We start from the raw sequence: 19055 nt of genomic DNA, 5'->3' as shown, positions 1-19055 counted from the left end.
ACCTTTTCCAGCCTAACTGTTTCAAGTTAGAAATCTTGGCATAAATTCTGATATGTCTCTTTCCTCTATATTCTAAAAGTTACCAAAAATCTTATTGATTATATCTTTTAAATTCATCTTCTCCTCTCCCATTTCTCCTATCACTACCCTCTTTCAGGTCATAACAGCACTTATCCATATTCCTAGTATAATAATTATGACATTTTATCAGAATTATGGCAGCAAACTGAACATGTGCTAGCAATATGCCAGTTACTGTGATACATGCTTTAGGCACATTATTTCATTTTATCCTTCCTACAACTCCATGGAGAAATCCTGTGTATCGTTTTTTACAAACATGGAGAGGTGAGATTACCTGCCCAACACCACACCTGCTGGGCCCCAGACTGGAAGGCCTCAATCTCATGCTTTTTACCTCTTTGTTAGGCTACCTAACATGATTTGTTGTGTCTCTTTCCTCAACAGACAGGGAGCCCCTCCTGTAACTGACCCTTCTTTGGATTAAGTCCTCTGCACTTAATAGCAGCTGTTGATAAAAGCAAAAGCAGTGAGTTAATTCTTTCTACAGGTAAACAGAGAGGCTTTTCCATAATAGCTGTTTCTCGAACAGATGCTCGCCACGGTGTTCTCTACAGGCATCCTGTTTTGCTAAGGTTCTTGGGTGCACTACACACAGATAATTTGAAAAATTCTCCTGAATTCTCCCACACCTGGAGAAGCTGCCAGGCCTGAAGACCCCAAGGACATTTTAATTCCTTATTTTTCCTATTATGCTGATTACCAGAAAGTCAGTGCCTAAGGGTATATATTATATTTAATTGAAGAGATCATTTGACTTTACCAAAAAAAAAAAAGTTTTTTAAATTTGTGGCTACAGTGATAAATGTCAAAACAAATAACAGAGCAGGGAGTTAAGGGGGGGCCCGCCCTCAGATTCAGCCCTGGACTCACTTGATGAGGCGGCCTGTGTAGTGCTGGCAGCAGCAGGCATTGATAACATCACAGTCCTGCCTGAAACAAATGAAAACACAAGAGGGTGAGGGTGAGCTTCCTGGCGCCTGCCTTGGAATTGCCTCCGTTACCAACACCTGTGACACCCAGTTGACCCTTAGACAAACATGGGTTTGGATTGTATAAGTCCACTTGTATGTGGATTTTTCCCAATAAAGACAGTAGAGTACTGTAAATGTATTTTCTCTTCCTTATGATTTTCTTAATAACATTTTTTCTTTAGCTTACCTGATTGTAAGAATACAATGTATAATACATATAACATACAAAATATGTTATGTTATCAGTAATAACATAATTTAACCAATCGACTATATTATCAGTAAAACTTCCGGTTGACAGTTGACTATGAGTAAAGGTTTTGGGGAGTCAAAAGTTACATGCAGATTTTTGACTGCATGGGAGGTCAGTGCTCCGAACCCCTACCTTGTTCAAGGGTCAATTTACAGAACTCTATAAAAAGTTTCCAGGACTTTCTCTAGGACAAAGTAGTTTGTAATTTTTATCTTAACATAAACTTTTATTTCATTCAGATTTCCTCTGATTTTATATTATGTGGTAAAAAGAGCCTTGTTTAAAAACTGCCCTCCATCATGTCTAACAAAGAAATACCTCAAAGTAAGAGAAAATTAACAGTGATGAACTATAAAAACCTCCCATTCAAACAGTATCTACATTAATAACTTAATGAGACTTAAAAGCAAGACTAAAAACATTAAAATATTGTAAATGCTTTACCTCCTAAATGCAATAAATTGTGATGTTTCTGCACGTTGCAGGTCCTTTTCATTGAGTAAAGTTTTAACTGCAGAATATAAATCTGATAATTTGAAAGAAAAATATTAAGGAAAAGCATCAAATTACAACATTTCTATGGAAGAACTAATTCAGAATTTCTGCTAAGGGGTCCAGGAAAACATCCTACCAAAGGGAATATTTAATTCACTGTGGGAACATCAACTGCATTTGTTACATTAGCCAGACAACAGAAAAGAGTTCCAGGGTTCCAGACACCCTATCCCCAACAGAGGTCAACCACTAGCCAGGACAAATTGTCATCCTAATTTGTAATGTAATCACTCATATTCACTGATGGTTTGTGAATGCTAAATTTAAAATATGAGCAAGAGGACAAAATATGCAACAGAACTACTCAAGTACGACCTCTTTCTGATTTGAGGTCTGGTGGTACTGGTGGTAATGAGCTATAATCTGAGAATCTATATGCTTTGCGTATGTTATTTCACTTAATTTTTTAATCTTCACAACATTCAGATGAGGCAGATATTATTATATCCAGGCTGATAATTTAACTGATATACATACAAGTATAAAACACTGAGCTACTTCCGTAATAGCTAGAAAACAGCTACACTGCAAATACCACAATGCTCCACTCCCCACCCCAAACCATGTCTCTCATTCCCCGAACCTCCAGACCTCCCCAGGATCCAGCATCTAAAAGGTTAAGCCTGGCAGAGGCATCCATTTCAGGAGTGAGCACTTCCTAACACTTATTAAATAGTCTGTCTATCACCACAGATTACATCCTTGTTATGAGTATGAAGCTGAGGCTCCTGGCAGTAAAAGTAATTTCCAAATGAGGTGGGTGGCTGGCCTTCCTCTTCGAGTGCTCAGCTCGCTGACAGTGACGCTCACTTATAACCTGCCCTTCCTCAGAGCACTGAGAAGCAGTCTTCCTCTAATCTCTCTTAGCAATAGTAAGAAACTGCATGAGAGAGAGAAGATATAAAAATTGGGATAGGAGCATTGCAGGCTTTTGAGCCTGCCCCTCACAGCAGATGAATCACATCTTGTGATGTCTGGCTCTAGGAAGGCTAAATAGTTTCTCTCTGAGCCTTTCATTTTTCAGATGAAGAGATGATTATCAGTAAAAAATGGCCATTACCAGAGAGAACCAAGATGGCGGCGTGAGTAGAGCAGCGGAAATCTTCTCCCAAAACCATAAATATTTTTGAAAATACAACAAATACAACTAATCCTAAAAGAGAGAACAGAAGACACAGGACAACAGCCAGACTGCATCCACACCCACAAGAACCCAGCGCCTCACGAAGGGGGTAAGATACAAGCTGCGGCCTGGCGGGACCCAAGCGCCTCTCCCCCCAGCTCCCTGTGGGAGGAAAGGAGTTGGAGCGGGTAAGGAGAGGGAGCCCAGGACTGCTAAACACCCAGCCCTAGCCATCCGCACCAGATCACAGACACAGTGCATGCGTGAGGTGCTGGAAACTAGGGAAACAGGACAGTAAGACCTGTGAGCAGGTCCCCGCAGCCGGCGCACCCAGGACAAAGAAAAGCGAGTGCTTTTTGAAAGTCTTAAAGGGACAGGGACCCACAGCTGGACAGAAGTGCCCCGGGATACTTAGCCCAGCAGCTGTGAATCCCGGGGAACTCTGGGCACCCGAATCCCTGCAGCACAGCTCGGAGGCCCCTCACCACAATAAACAGCCTCTGGCCTGTTCCCCCTCCAATGCGGTGCCACAATATTGGAGAAGCAGCCTGAGGCAGGCCACGCCCACAGCAACTGCAGAGCTAAATAAACCATAGCAGCCGGGCAACATCAGAAGCCCCGTCTGCACGCAGCTGCCCAGCACAAGCCACTAGAGGCCACTGTTCTCCCAGGAGAGGAAGGCCTCAAACTGGTAAGAAGGGACTTTCTCTTACCCAACACACGTGCCAGCTCCCCACAAATATATCTATCGCCATGAAAAGGCAGAAGAAACTGATACAGACCAAGATCACAGATGCAAACCTGAGGAGATAGACCAAACCAGTCTTCCTGAAAAAGAATTAAAAATAAAGCTCATAACCATGCTGATGGAGCTGCAGAGAAATATGCAAGAACTAAGGGATGATGTTCAGAAGGACATTACAGAAATGAAACAATCTCTGGAAGGATTTATAAACAGAATGGATAAGATGCAAGAGGCCATTGATGGAATAGAAACCAGAGAACAGGAACACATACAAGCTGACACAGAGAGAGATAAAAGGATCTCCAGGAATGAAACAATATTAAGAGAACTGTGTGACCAATCCAAAAGGAACAATACCCGCATTATAGGGGTACCAGAAGAAGAAGAGAGAGAAAAAGGGATAGAAAGTGTATTTGAAGAAATAATTGCTGAAAACTTCCCCAAACTGGGGAAGGAAATAATTGATCAGACCATGGAAGTGTACAGAACTCCCAACAGAAAGGACCCAAGGAGGACAACACCAAGACACATAATTAAAATGGCAAAAATCAAGGGCAAGGACAGAGTTTTAAAGACAGCTAGAGAGAGGAAAAAGGTCACCTACAAAGGAAAACCCATCAGGCTATCATCAGACGTCTCAACAGAAACCTTACAGGCCAGAAGAGAATGACATGATGTATTTAATGCAATGAAACAGAAGGGCCTTGAACCAAGAATACTGTATCCAGTGCGACTATCATTTAAATATGAAGGAGGGATTAAACAATTCCCAGACAAGCAAAAGTTGAGGGAATTTGCCTCCCACAAACCACCTCTACAGGGTATTTTAGAGGGACTGCTCTAGATGGGAGCACTCCTAAGACTAAATAGATGTCACCAGAGAAAATAGAATCACAGCAAAGAAAGCAGACCAACCAAATACTAACTAAAGGCAAAAAATAAAATCAACTACCCACAAAAGCAGTTAAAGGAAGCACAAAAGAGCACAGAATTAAACAACCAACATATAAAGAACGGAGGAGGAGGAATAAGAAGGGAGAAAAATAAAGAGTGACCAGACAGTGTTTAAAATAGCTCAATAAGCGAGTTAAGTTAGACAGTAAGATACTAAAGAAGCTAACCTTGAACCTTTGGCAACCACGAATCTAAAGCCTGCAATGGCAATAAGTACATATCTTTCAATAATCACCCTAAATGTAAATGGACTGAATGCACCAATCAAAAGACACAGAATAATAGAATGGATAAAAAAGCAAGACCCATCTCTATGCTGCTTACAAGAGACTCACCTCAAACCCAAAGACTATAGGAACAAAGAAAGACTGAAGGAACAAAACAGCAGCAGAATCATAGAACCTAAGAGTGGACTAACAGTTACCAAAGGGAAAGGGACTGGGGAGAAAGGGAGGGAAGGGAGGAATAAGGGTGGGGAAAAAGAAAGGGGGCCTTACGATTAGCATGTATAATGTAGGGGGGCATAGGGAGGGCTGTGCAACACAGAGAAGACAAGTAGTGATTCTACAGCATCTCACTATGCTGATGGACAGTGACTGTAATAGGGTTTGTGGAGGGGGGGATTTGGTGAAGGGGGGACCCTAGTAAACATAATATTCTTCATGTAATTGTAGATTAATGACAACAAAATTAATTAATTAATTAATTATTTTAAAATGGCCAATACCCAGCTCAGCCCCAGCTCCCACCCCACTCCCCACTTCACCCCCACCTGCCACTCCCCCCTCTGCCACAGCAGGAATCCCCAAAGGTCTCACAGAACACTGCTCTCCTTACTAGCACGGGATTGAGCTGCTCTGCTCTTGGCTTTTTTCACCCTCTCTACATCTCACAGATTAGTAAACACACTGCATTTCATTGATTCTAAGATACACATTTTTCCACATTTCAGTATCTCTGAAATTCTAGCCCAGCTATGAAGCCTGTCTGAAGTCTTTGTACTTTGCAATCATGGACCAACTTACTCAATAATTCACTTAATTATTAATGAAAAAGTACTATATGCCTCTCTAAGGACTATTTATTCATTTATTTTAAAGAAGAGACTGATTTTCCAACTGCAGTTTGTAATTAAGATAGAAAAACAGCACCAGCTAAGCTCTGCTACCATTCTGAAAACAGACAACTTTTTTTAAAGTGCATTCTCATTAATGTAAAGAATGGGTGCCAGACACAAGACTAACCACATTTTAGGGACATCTAAATGGAATGGCAGAGAGAGCAAGTTACTTAACCATCCAAGTCTCATTCCCTTCTTCTGTACTAGTACCTACTATTAACTAGGTTGTTGTACAAATAAATATTATCTATTAATTATTCACAGTATACTAATTGAAAAATGCACCTAATAATCCAATTTACATAAAACCAAAATAAACAATGTATGTTTACATATGGATAAAAGGTTAAAAAGAATAAACATCAAGCTCTTACTGTATATTTGACCTTTGTAGGGCTTTCTTGTGGGAAAGGAGCAAGGAAGATTACAGGGAAATGTTAATTTTTACTTCTCTTTTGTATTATTTGATGTTTTTTTAAGGAATATAAATTATTTCTCTAATCAAGAAAACCAAAAAGGCATTTATAGAATACTATGTACATATGATGCTATATAAAAAGAATATTTTAACATGTGAATGGACACTAACTCAAAGGAACTGAGATTGGTGATACACATGAAGGGGGAAAGGCTTACAGATAAAGTCATATGTCACCAACTTTCACATACAGAGTGGAAGCAGTTAAGTAGGAAGGATATACCTTTAAGCACTGTGGCTACTACTATAAATCCTCAATAATAATTTCAATTTCACTAAGTTTTGACTAAATCACTATACTGTTAAAAATAGTTTGCTAAGTTTATAATACAAATAAGATCAAAAGGTTCAATCTATTTAAATTAATTTGCAATAATTTAGTATCTATTATTCACAAAAAATTAACATGTATACAGTACATCAAAACTAATGAATGCCCTTAACGCTCGCAACAGCTCCATGGGCACCACCACGGTGATTCCCACTTTACAAATGGTTAAGTGACGTGACACAGGTCATATGCACAAGGGATGATCTCCTATCCCATGCTCCTTCCCAGCCCCGTCATGTTGTCAGCCTAGTACCCATAACTAGCAGTGATGCTTGTCCATTTTATCAGAAACAGAACTATTAGGAAATCAATTTGGCAACACTTTGACAGCCATTACTTTTGTTTCACAAATGTGGCCGAAATAATGAATGTATTTACTTTTCCAATGGCTGTAAAAGAAAACCTGCTCTAGCTAAGACAGGCTTCCTCCTGAAAGAAATTGGATTACTGGGGCTTCACTTTATTTTAAGCTAATCATCTACATCCCTTTTTTCACTCAACAAATATTTCTGAGCCCTTAGTATGTATGTGTCAAGAGCTTATTTCTTTACAAAATTCTAGGATAATCTGCTTTTCACGATTAATAAATCAGTTTTATTTTCAGTACCTAATTTTTTACTAGCAACATTTACCTTTACCATCAAATAAAATTATAACTCTACTGCAAAACTGAAATACTTAGCCCTATGTGACACAGAAGATTATACTTACAGGGATGATTACTTTTTGATGATTGAGAACTGGCATCCTCTTCTGGAAGTCTGACAAAAATAAATGTTTTCTGTTGTATCAAGACAGGGAATGTTGGATTATCAGAGATATTCAGCTGTGCATCAAATTTCGGAAACTGACGTCTTGAGATTCTTAATTAAAGATAAAATAAAACACCAATAAGATTAGTACCCAAAAATGTGTCTTCATGTATGATCAGATGAGAGGTAATGTCATTACAGTAATTAATATCTGTTAATAGATAATATATAGAGTGAAAAGGCTACTCATAGACACATTATAAACAGTTAATGAGTTTTAAAATAGAATTAGCCAGACCATAATGTTATATTTATCAATCAGTCCCTTACCCCTAGAAAATTAAAGCCATTACAAAAAATTGCCAGGGAATTTACGAAGCACCATTCTGAGAACTTGACCTACTTTTCTCCAGACCACAGGAGAACTATAAGGTAGGTATTAGCCTCATTTCACAGGTGAGCAACATGAGGCTCAGTCAGCAGGGGTGAGCTGTCCAAGTCCACAGAGGTAGAAACGGGAGCTAGGAGGCAAAGGTGGACCCATCTGGTTCCATAGCCCTTTCTCTTTAAATTAAGTTGGACTCCTTCGGGCCCTATTCATATTTGCGTCATCCTCTTTCTTTTCTCCTTTCTTTTACATATATGGTATATATGGCCTCATTTTCCCAGCTGAATCAAGTATCCACATCTCTGTGCTTCTATTCCCTCCCCAATCTTTTGTTCTTGTATGTCCCAAGACTAGCAAACATACCCGAAAGCAGAGTAAGGGGCAGGTGCCTAGTCATAATAGTCTCTTATATTATTTGGAAGACGACTGACTCCCTGAAAACACCTCAAAGCAGCCTAGATGTCAAAGGCAGTGGTCCCCTACAGGGTCATCCTCAGCCATCCCAACGAGGATGAAAGAGAGGAAGGGAGAGGGAAGGGGCTGTCCTTACCGGAAATATCTCAAATTTAATTTTTGGGATACTGAGAATCATCATGGATCTCCTGCTCTGTTTCTGACCCAGGATACATAATACATTTGTATCTCTAGGAACATTTCCCTGGGGTCACTGGGATCCTTCTGTCATTCAAATATTTGGTGATGATGATTAAGAAGAAATGGTAAAAGGAGCAGAGCTGAGCCCAAAAGGGTTACTAAAAGGAATTCCTCAGTTTCAAATAAAACTGGCTTTCAAGAAATCTAATGTGTTTTAGAGTCTTTAAAGATTTTTCAGACTTTAAAATAACCAATCAGCTACCAATATCCCAAAAATGAGGTGGCATTTAGAAAGGAACAGAAGAGCTGTAGGAAAAGAATATCACACATCCACCTGCATTATGTGTCTTAATATCTTCATGTGAACCTTTGTCATTGACCCTGTTCCTTTCAACTCTTCCTCTACTCCCACTATCTTACTTGGAGTAGACAAGGGCATAGAAAAATGATCTAGTTTCTGCTGACATCCAACCAAGGAAATGTTCAGCAACAAAAACATCTTGTAAAAGAGTCAAACACGAAGATAAATTTTGGCCCAAAGAATAAAGAAAGTCTTTTAGCATGCTGATGCCCCATTCATTACTCTATTACAGAAGATCACTCTCCAGGCTTACCCAAAGACTAAGAGAAGAGAAGGTTCTTTTCTACTTTAAAGGGAGTATATACCACCAGGATTCATCAAGGGGTGAAATACCATACTCATTTTTTTTGCTTTGGGTTTCCCTTACAAAAATTAAGGGAAATTTCTTTCCCAATTCTCCCTTGAGCTCTAATGAATCACTTCCAAGTCTCTGTTCCCCTTGGGCTTATTCTAGTCTTTAAGCTTAGTGCAACTGTAATTCACATATGTACTTTCCTTAAATCAGAAAAACATTCACTTTTAAATTTCAGTAATAATTTATGTTAACCAGTAATGAAAAATATTAACTTTGTTCTTCTAACTGTGGGCCAAAATGTATATATATAATACCTGAAAAGAGAGACTAGGTTTGCTAAAAGGTTATATATAGTAAATGTACTTATCTGAATCACCCTAATTCAAAAGTTACTATGTTGTTTCTTTACCTTTTATTTCTAATACAGCAGAGAAAAAAGATAAATTTTTAGTTAAATTATACCTTGTAGCATTGTCCACAATTAGCTCAGATTCTGTTCTATGGTTTGTCTTTAGTTCGATAGCACAATTTCTTGACTTAAGAGTCTCAAAAAGATCTTTCAGTAAGTTTCCAGGTTCAATGCTGGGTAACTGTCTGATATCACCTAAAAGTAAAAGGGAAAATAAAGGCAGACAGTAGGTCTTAGGTAACCAGGGTCCTAAAATTTCAAAATTATTTTTCTTTCTTCCTACTGATATATGCTAACATTATAAAGACTTACTCTGAGAAAAGAAGTCCCAAAAAATCTATTTAAAATGATTTAAGAATACTGTCTTTAAGAATATTTGACAAAGAAAAAACATTCAATTTAAACAATGTAAGATTTTAAAAAGTACTGAGAAGACAATAAGGTAAAATCTGAATTGAACTTTATACCTATAACCAAGGGCAAACAATGTAGGAACATATATTTTAGCCAACATGTAAAGAGAAAACAGGCTTTAGGTACCAAGGATTTAGTCATTTACTCAATCTTGCTCAATGACTTACTAAACACAGTAGAATCTAGGGCCTCAAATGAATAAAATAAACATATAAAACAAAATACACTCAATGCATTTGATAATAGATAAATTCTAGTAATGTAATGATAATGTTTGGCTCTATTAAAAATCTTTTTGCTTTATGTAAACAAACAAACCCTAGCGATAAGAAAAACCATTGTCTGGTGGAAAGTGGGAGATGCTTAAGCCATTAACAGAATCAACTGTTTATAAAATACCATTGAAATTCTAAAAAAAATTAGGTGTATGCAATTGGGTTCTCACACTGCAATTCTGTATTTTCTCCATTAAATCATAGAGATAGATCAGTACCACTCAACAGAATCTAACTGAATCTCACCAGAACCGCAAAGGACTTAAGAGGCTGGTGAGGTCTAATTTGAGTTACCATAAAATCATAAATTATTCTTGTTACTTATAATTCAGACACTTTATTATTTCCAAATTATCTACATTCTTATTTACTCTGAATCTGTGACATCTTTACTATTTTAATAGTCATCATTTAGGTAATTAGCAATAACCCCTCACAACTCTATTTCATGCACATCCTAGGCTGCTAATATCCTGGCCAAACAAAAAAACACCCAAACTGATAAAGACAGTGGTCAAACTGAACTCAGGGTAGCTTTAGTATGGGCTCTGAGAAATGGCTTCCCAAATGTAGGATATGGATATTAAAACAGTGAAATGTTATAAGTAAACTACTAGCTGCAATGCATTGAAGTAAACAAATAGAATTCCAACAATATTTTAACTCACCAAGGATAATAAGCTTAGAAAGTTTGGAGTGCTCACACAATAAATTTAAAACCGATTTGAAGATTCCTACAGATACCAAGCTCCCTTCATCCACAACCAGAACTCTAACAGAAGAAAACTTCCATGGCCTGTTCTTGGTGGTGTTTTTTTTCTCCCATAAATAGAAGCTATAATTGACCTACAAGCAAAGTATTGACTGAATTTAGATTACAAATTTTACAAAAACCTTTTTTAAACACTTAAATCATTTTATTTTAAAACAAAACTCTTATTGGGGTATGGGTGGGGACTTGATAATATGGGTAAATGTAGTAACCACATTGTTTTTTCATGTGAAACCTTCATAAGAGTGTATATCAATAATATCTCAATAAAAAATTTTAAAAATAAATAAAACAAAACTCTTAAAAGGGGAGAGATATAGGTAGAGAACTTAGGGAAAATGACTAAAGAAATAGAGAACACAAAAGTTACAGGGATGAATACTCAGAAAAGATAGATTAATCTAAAAACAAAACAAGAATCAAATAGCTAAAAAAATTACTTCCTAATGAATATTTGGTGTGTTTGACATGCTTTGCACACAGCAGTATTCCACTGCAAACATCTCAGCCCTTCTCTTAGCACTCCTGACCAACTCCAGTGCTTCTCACAACACAGTCTGCGGACTATGACATGTTTACAACCAGTCCCAATAAGAACAGAGCTTATGCTAGAATCTAAATTAACATCATTAAGCGTATACTTTAATTGATTTTTTTTTTCCCCCTAAAATAAGACTTTCTCAAGGAAGGAAGCAGTACACTGATTCACTTCCTGGCACGAGCTCCAATGTCACTGCACATCAGGAACAATTTACAAACTGGCTATTTTGAGTGGCATGAATCTAAATGATTAGCTAGCTACAAGGCATGGATCCAGAAGACATTCAATAAATATCTACAGATTGTCATCAGGAAGAAATAAAAATTAATCAACTCATTAAATAAAGTTTGTCTTTAAAGTAAGTGTTTTATCTACAGAAAAAATGTACAAGGCTTTACCTGACATAGTGTATAAGCGTTAAAACCAGTTTTCTGTCTCAGTAAGCAAGCTGCTTTCCCTGTAGGTGCTGTAAGTAAAACTTCTATAGCTTTGTCTGCCTTCAGTAGACTTTGCTCAGTAAAGGTAATCCATTCCTCTGGTACATCCTGGTCTTGTTCAAAATCTTCACAAGCTTTTTTTACTTCTCTTTCTTCCAACTGTTCAATATGCTTAAAAAGGTGGCTAACAATTGTGGTCTTCCCACAACCACCTTTCCCACTTATAACTGTCACAGCATTGGAGCAAATCATTTCCAAAGCTGCCATCTGATCCTGATCCAACTGAACTTCACTTATTTCTGCATTCACTTCACTCTCACCATTATTCCAAATATGGTCACTGCTGTCCTGTGTGTCCAGAATGTCCACAGAATTTTCTAATCTTGTTTCATCAGGTGTACCTTCCTTCAATGTATCATCACTTCTTGAATTCTCAGGTTTTGCGGTGTGAATAGATGCAAGCACCTTTCTGACATCGACATGCAAATGCCATGGAGGCCTCATCATCAGCTCACATACTGAAGAGGCAATGCGTCTTTCAGCCTGGTAAAGGCTGTAAGGAAAGATACAGGACTTCTCATACGTCACCACACCAATATCCTTCAAAAACTTCAGAGACTGCCAAACATCATGGAAAGACATATGGCCTAACAGTTGAGAAGTCAAGTCAGCTTCTTCAACAAATGTGTGCCCATGTTCTCGACAGATCTGCTTCAGCGTAGCATATATTATTAACGCATTCTTCTCCAGATCAGTTATCAATTTGAGAAGAGACTTGCACTGACAAAATGCTGGCCAGCTCGCTTCACACTGTAAAAGCTTCAGTTCTCTGTAGGTTATCTTTAAGGAAATACAGTTCAAGTTGTTTATAAAAATTGTAAGTGTTGATGAATATTATTAGAATTAAAGTAAAACCTATGTTATTTTTATTTAAGTCCAAGAAGACATGTATTTTCAACTAAATTTGGAGAAAAAAACTATGTACCTAATACATAACTAATTTGTTTTACTGTACTGTGATGAGATCTATATAATTTTTTTATTAAAATTACATTGTCTCAACGCAATACACATTCAGTAGTAAAAGTCAAATAACACTCTGAAGTTTATTGCAAAAAAAAAAGCCCCCACTTACCCTTCCATGCCTTCTGAAGATAGCATTTCAATACTTTATTTCTTCCAGAATTTATCTCTACATTTCTAAGAGCTTTTTATACTATTCCTTGGTTTTTTTTTTAATGTTAGATATTTAATATGACTACCTCTATGGAAAGTCTTTCTCTATGGAAGCTCTCTTTTATATAAACCATCATGTTCACACGTTTCTCTTCCTCCCACCTTTGAAAAAAGTTGCAGTATACATTTTGTTAATCAATTTTGGTTCAATCAGTGTAAATAGGATTCACAGCTGAGGGACAAGCTGTACTAGGATTATATTAACTTTTACATTGACTACTGGTGTGTTATAGTGAAGTTGATGGCTGTCTTAATTTCTTGGCTTACCTAGTTTCCAATGTACATATTACCAATTCTGCTCAAACTCCACTGCAGAGGTCCAGACATGATCCACACAGTAGGTCATCCACTGGTTCCATTTTATTTATATATATATATATATTTTTTTTAGATCTTTTGGTCTGAAATGTGTCCTCCCCCAAATTCATGTTGAAATCCTGACCCTCCCCTCTACCCTAGAATGTGAGCATATTTGGAGATTGGTCTTTAAGGAGGTAATTAAGTTAAAATGAGGTCACTGGGTGGACCCTAATTCAGTGTGACTGGTATCCTTCTAAGAAGAGAAGAGTAGGACACAGGCACAGAAGGAAGCCCATGTTGAAGACACAGGGAGAGGAACCATTTACAAGCCATGGACAGAGGCTTCGGAGGAAACCAGCCCTGCCAACACCGTGATTTTGAACTTGTAGCCCCCTGAACTGTTAGAAAATAAATTTCTGCTGCTTAAGACCCCCAGAAAATGGTGTTTAGACTTAGGGGTTAGCCGACCTAGCAAACAACATACAATATACAACACAAACTACAAATATAGTGCAATACCTGAGTAAAAAGTCTTTATTCTGGTGGTGGTTTACATGCTCAACAATAGGACTTTAAACTCCCTTTTCCCACTTGAGGCCCAAAAGCTCTTTGTTTTACCCCCTCCCTTCTCTACCGGATAAATATATATGATAATCTAATATTCCAGATTCTTATTTTTCAAAGCATACTGAAATCGTAGTCATTTTATGTACGGAACAAATTCATTATTCCAGTATTTCTCCAATTGGAGGTTGAGGGAGAGGCACTGTAAGCATTTTGGGGGATCCAGAATTGTTAAATTGTATTTTCATTTGGGAAACCACCTATAACCAAGCATTTAAGTGCCACAATTGGTTTCTAATGTTACTGGAGCTTCAAAATGCCACTTCACTACTCTTGACCTCTAATAATAAGAATAGAAGTGGATTCATTTGAAAACAATATTATTCTGCCAAATTAAAAAAAAAATCAAATGATATCATGATGTACCAAATAACAAAAGTTTTCAGAAGTTCAAACAGGAAATAAGGAAGAGTTGCCCAGCAGCATGTACTTGCCAAATTCTTAAGAACTTTGTGTCTTCAATGAGATCTAGACTCAAGTTGCAAATGACAAGTCAGTTACAAAAAAAGTCTATTCAGCTATTTTATATAACTCATTTGAAGGTCATAAATTTTGTTATTTTGTTTTCCTTTATAAATTTTTTGTATAACTATAGGCATAAAAGTTTATATTTAGTTGTAACACTCAAAGGAAAACTGAGGCCCACACAGTTTTTCTTTTCCTTTGAAAGAGGTGTAAAAATTGTCAAGTGTAAGAAATCCTGCCTTATACAAAATTACTAAGTGCCAAGCAAATATCTTACTTACTTTGCTAAATCCAAGTTTCCATGGATGTGTACCTAAAATCTCTTCTATCTCTTCCAAGACCTCGTTAGAACCTGAACTTATGAGACATTTGAAGTGTCGAGGCAGAAGAACTGGAAGGAATTCCATGATTTTGGGAAACTTCAAAGCTCTCATTACAGTTATAAATGGAACTACAGGATATCAGAAAAAAACAAATCAAAATATACAAATGAGGTCATAGAAGAACTGATTTGATAGACTTTCTTATGTAGCACAAGCAGTTCAAGAAATCCCAGAAAGAAAGAGATTTACTTTAATCAGGAAGAACATTGATCTTATAACAATTGCTTTTTACTGAGATGGTTTTCATTGTGCTTAACACCAAAATTCACATCTTTAAATGCTCACATTAACTGCTTCTTAGCCTTTTGCTTCCTTTTGCTGGGAATATAATCAGAATAAAAATTTTGACTACATATAAAGATAAATTTAAGGCTAAGCATAAAAAAAAGTCATTTACATATTAACTTTTATAATCATTTTTCTAACTGTACCCATGATTCTTTTGTCAATTAAGTCACTCAGTGATGTATGACAAATTTTTTGATGTAACTAAGAAATAAAATACTCCATATATGTGAATGTCCAGACAACAAAGCATGTTTAAACATTTTTTAAACCATTTTGGACTGAAATCTTTCCAAAATGGATTACTCATATTCTCGCCTTTCTCTTCTGCCTTCTTAAATGGAATCATAGACAGCTAACTTTTTCTTAATGACTCAAAGGTAATCCTATGAATACAAAAGTTAGAGAGAGAGAGAATCAGAGTTCTAGAGCTGAAAAGGAACCAAAGAAGCTTAAAGATCGTCTCACCCAATCTCTTTATGTTAAAAATGAGAAACCTGGAATGTCAATGACATACTCCAAAAACAATACACATTTTAATCCCACCAATTTAAAAAAAGAGTACTGTTACAAGATACTCTACTGGTAATACTTCAAACACACTCATCATTAAGTATCTTAATTACAGCAAAACTTGATAAAGATCACACTTACTTGTGCTTTCCAGAGGACAGCACGTCTCACAATCTGGGGATGACTGTTCCTGTTTATTCTGTGTAGACTGTTTTTGACCATTCCTTCCAATTTTCTGTTGGAAAGTTCTTAATGTTTCCCTAATATTTTCAAAGTTGAGATCTTTATAGCTTGATACATCACTTACCCATGCTAAAAACTTATTTATATTATCACTGGAGACTTCACAGTCTTTAAGAAAGAGGGAACAGATATGTTTTTGATTTGGTGGTGACATATCAGACTGTAAAAAGTAAGATGGAAATCCTTGAACTTGGTATCTCTTCAATCCCATGGGCTTCACTTGGACCTTCACACGCCACCAAGGACTGTTCATTGGAAAACGTCCAAACACGTGACATATCTCTTGAGTGTTTTCATCAAAAATTACAACTTAAAAAAAAAGTTAATTTAGGATATTTTAAAACCTCTTTCCCAATGTCTTATCAAATCTACCACTCCGTGTAAGCTCTCTAGAATAGTACAAATGTTTCATTTGTCTTTGTACTCCAAGAGTTAAACACGGTATGTGGCATGTACCATGTCTGCTATTTCTCTTCTAAAATCAGTCCTCTCTCTGTCAATCTGACCTCAGCCAATACTGACCACCCTGCAATTTCTAAAAAATGCCGTGGTCCTTCCCACCACATGGTCTTTGCATGAGCTGTTCCATCTGCCTTAAATGTTCTCTTCCTTACTATTTACCCCATTTCCTACAGACCTCAGCTCAATTGCCATTTCCTCAGAAAAGACCACCTTCAATCTCATGAATATAACCTCTCATATCACTACTTACTATTCCTTTTAAGTACTAAGTAATATTATAGTTACTTGTGTGATTATCTAAAGAATGTCAGTTTAATTCACTACAGGGTAGGCTCCATTAATTAGGACAGCAAACTCATCATCTTACTTCTTCAGGGTATTCCAGCAACAAGCACCTTACTTGGAACATAATCACCAGTCACTAACACTTTCAGAATAAATGACTAAACCCTCCATAAATACCTGAAATTTTCTAACCTGTGCTGTCCACTCACATTTAAATTTAATTATCCTGTTGCAATTAAATATAAATTTAAATTTTAGCCCCTCAGTTGCACTAGCTGCATTGCAAGCTCTCAATAGCCACATGTGGCTAGTGGCTTCTTGTACTGGACAGTACTAATATAGAACAAAGCCATCAACACAGGATACTACTGGACAGCACTGGTCTGCACGTTAAAATAACCACGTAAAACACAACGTTCACATAATAGATGTAATACAGCAGGGGAAACTACACAAGGTAAACAACGGATCACAAGGTTATTAACACAAAGTTAATGAATCAGCCATACCTTAAGGTGTTTCTTGTGAGTGTGTGTTTTCTTAGCAGTTGAAAAACAGCCACATATTTGACTCCAGAATAAGGTCATAGGTTAAAGCCCTGATTCTGGGTGTGAATACAGGCTCAAATCCACTTTTATAAAACTATCTCAGAGTTGTGAACATTAAACGAGATAATATGTGCAGAGCACAAACTTAACATGCAATAGTTTTAAAGTCACAGCTATTACTATTATTATTTTAACCTAAGTAAGGCGAAACAGATAGGCCATCCCAAAGGAAGTCTGTAAGCAACGACTGGGCGCCAATTTAGGACAAAGCCAGAATGGGAAACACTTCCTGCATCCCCCTAATCCCAGTCCTCAGGGGCAGGTGATTTCTCACCGCGGAGGCGCCCGGGGAGGCTGCCAGCCTTGACGCCCCCACTGCAGAGCTCCTCGGCGTCCACAAACAACTGGTCTTCACCCTCCTCCACATCCTCCTGCAAAGAGTCATCGTCTTCCTCCCCCAGGTCCTTGGGAGGGAGCAGAGGTCCCTGCAGTTCACGCAAGCAATGATTCCGCCAGGCCATATCCTCTCCCGAGCGTACCCCCAACCCGGGACAACGTGGATCCAGAGGGCCATGATCAGCCAATCAGCTCGGCGACTGTAAGACCGACAGATTCCGGGAACGCCCCCGAGCCGCCGGCGTGCGGGGTGGGGCGGGGCGGGGTGGCGGCGAGGCTCCGCCCAGGTCTCCAGCGCGGCGGGGGATGGGACGTAGCGGGCGGAGGGGGCGAGCGGAGAGTGGTTCCTGCTCTGTGGCTTCCGCAACCACATTTAAGCGTCCGAGAGGTGCGTGCAGGAAACCAGCGGGTCGGTCAGGGCACCTGCAGAACTGCTAGCGCACCGCATCCCCTTCGGAGAGAGCACCGCGGGGAAAGCCACGTCTGCTGAGCCTAGAGAACCCAGAAAAGCGAGCCCTCCCCAGGTCCCGCAAGACGAAAGCCCAGAGGCTCTCCAGGACGGGCCGCACCGTCCAAAACAGAACTGCAAATCCCCAATCCGCACACGCGTCTAGTCGTGACTCCTTTGAGTTGGAACTTCCTTAAGGAGTTTATTTCCAAAAGCACTTCTTCAAGGTACAGATATTCAGGCCCCATTCCATAGCCACTGTATCAAAATCTAGGGCATGGACCCAGGATTCCGTCTTTTTAATACATGTCCTGGTTGTCCATTTTGATGCTCAGCCAGGTTTAGAAACTACTAGTTTGGATGACATTCAGAGTCCTTTTCAGTTTTTCCTCTGTTAGTACACCCCGGTCTACCCAACTTCTAAGCTGGGCTACAGCCTGCTCACAGAGGGGCAAAAAAAAGCATCTACTTACAGCCAGAGTGTAGACAGGGATGGGAATAGGGAAGTGAAAGAGAAAGATGAGTGGTTCTGTAGCCACGGTTCCCATACTTGATGGGGATAATATTTGGAACTCACAGTAGTCTTTGAGGAACACCATAAAATATATCACTACATTACTATTTTTGATACTAATTATTATGAAAATACTCTACTACTAATAAACCTAAAATAACTAAGCAATGTCTGCTAAATCCCAAAGCATCTTATGCTAGATTCTAATATGGATAGATAATAGGCAGCACCATAAGATTTAAGAAATATTTATGGGAGAAAATACTAAAATTGACTTTTTCATTTGGGTATAAATATCCACTTTTGTTGCAAAAATTCTTGGTTGCAACTAACCAAACTCCAGTGTCGTCAAGGATCATCTCTATGAGACTGAATCCTTCCTTAACACTCACAATAGCTCCTGTTACCACCCCAACTTTGAATCTGCTTTGCCCATTATTGCTAAGTCCAATGGATACCTTTTTGTCTTTGTCTTACCTCATCTCTCAACAGTATTTACAA

The 19055-nt window shown here is 38.2% G+C and overlaps 1 protein-coding gene across 3 annotated transcripts in view; it reads right to left on the bottom strand.

Moving 5' to 3' along the window:
* The window catches only part of HELB (DNA helicase B), a 34084-nt gene extending 16305 nt beyond the window's left edge, over positions 1 to 17779 (bottom strand). The window contains exons 1-9 of one of the 3 annotated variants that reach the window (XM_017671429.3): positions 17531 to 17779; positions 15800 to 16210; positions 14759 to 14928; positions 11814 to 12692; positions 10771 to 10948; positions 9467 to 9608; positions 7326 to 7477; positions 1753 to 1834; positions 955 to 1014 (exon numbers count right to left, since the gene is read on the bottom strand). In XM_017671429.3, the coding sequence (XP_017526918.2) occupies positions 955 to 1014; positions 1753 to 1834; positions 7326 to 7477; positions 9467 to 9608; positions 10771 to 10948; positions 11814 to 12692; positions 14759 to 14928; positions 15800 to 16210; positions 17531 to 17717 (2261 nt within the window). In that variant the 5' untranslated portion in view covers positions 17718 to 17779. Of the gene's footprint in view, positions 1 to 954; positions 1015 to 1752; positions 1835 to 7325; positions 7478 to 9466; positions 9609 to 10770; positions 10949 to 11813; positions 12693 to 14758; positions 14929 to 15799; positions 16211 to 17157 lie in introns of all 3 variants that reach the window. The other 2 variants (XM_017671430.3, XM_017671431.3) reach the window with 2 other exon arrangements.
* Positions 17780 to 19055: the final 1276 nt, after the last annotated feature.

The sequence above is a fragment of the Manis javanica genome, chromosome 10 (assembly GCF_040802235.1).
Source record: "Manis javanica isolate MJ-LG chromosome 10, MJ_LKY, whole genome shotgun sequence".
NCBI lineage: Eukaryota > Metazoa > Chordata > Mammalia > Pholidota > Manidae > Manis > Manis javanica.
This window is presented reverse-complemented; position numbering and strand designations above follow the sequence as displayed.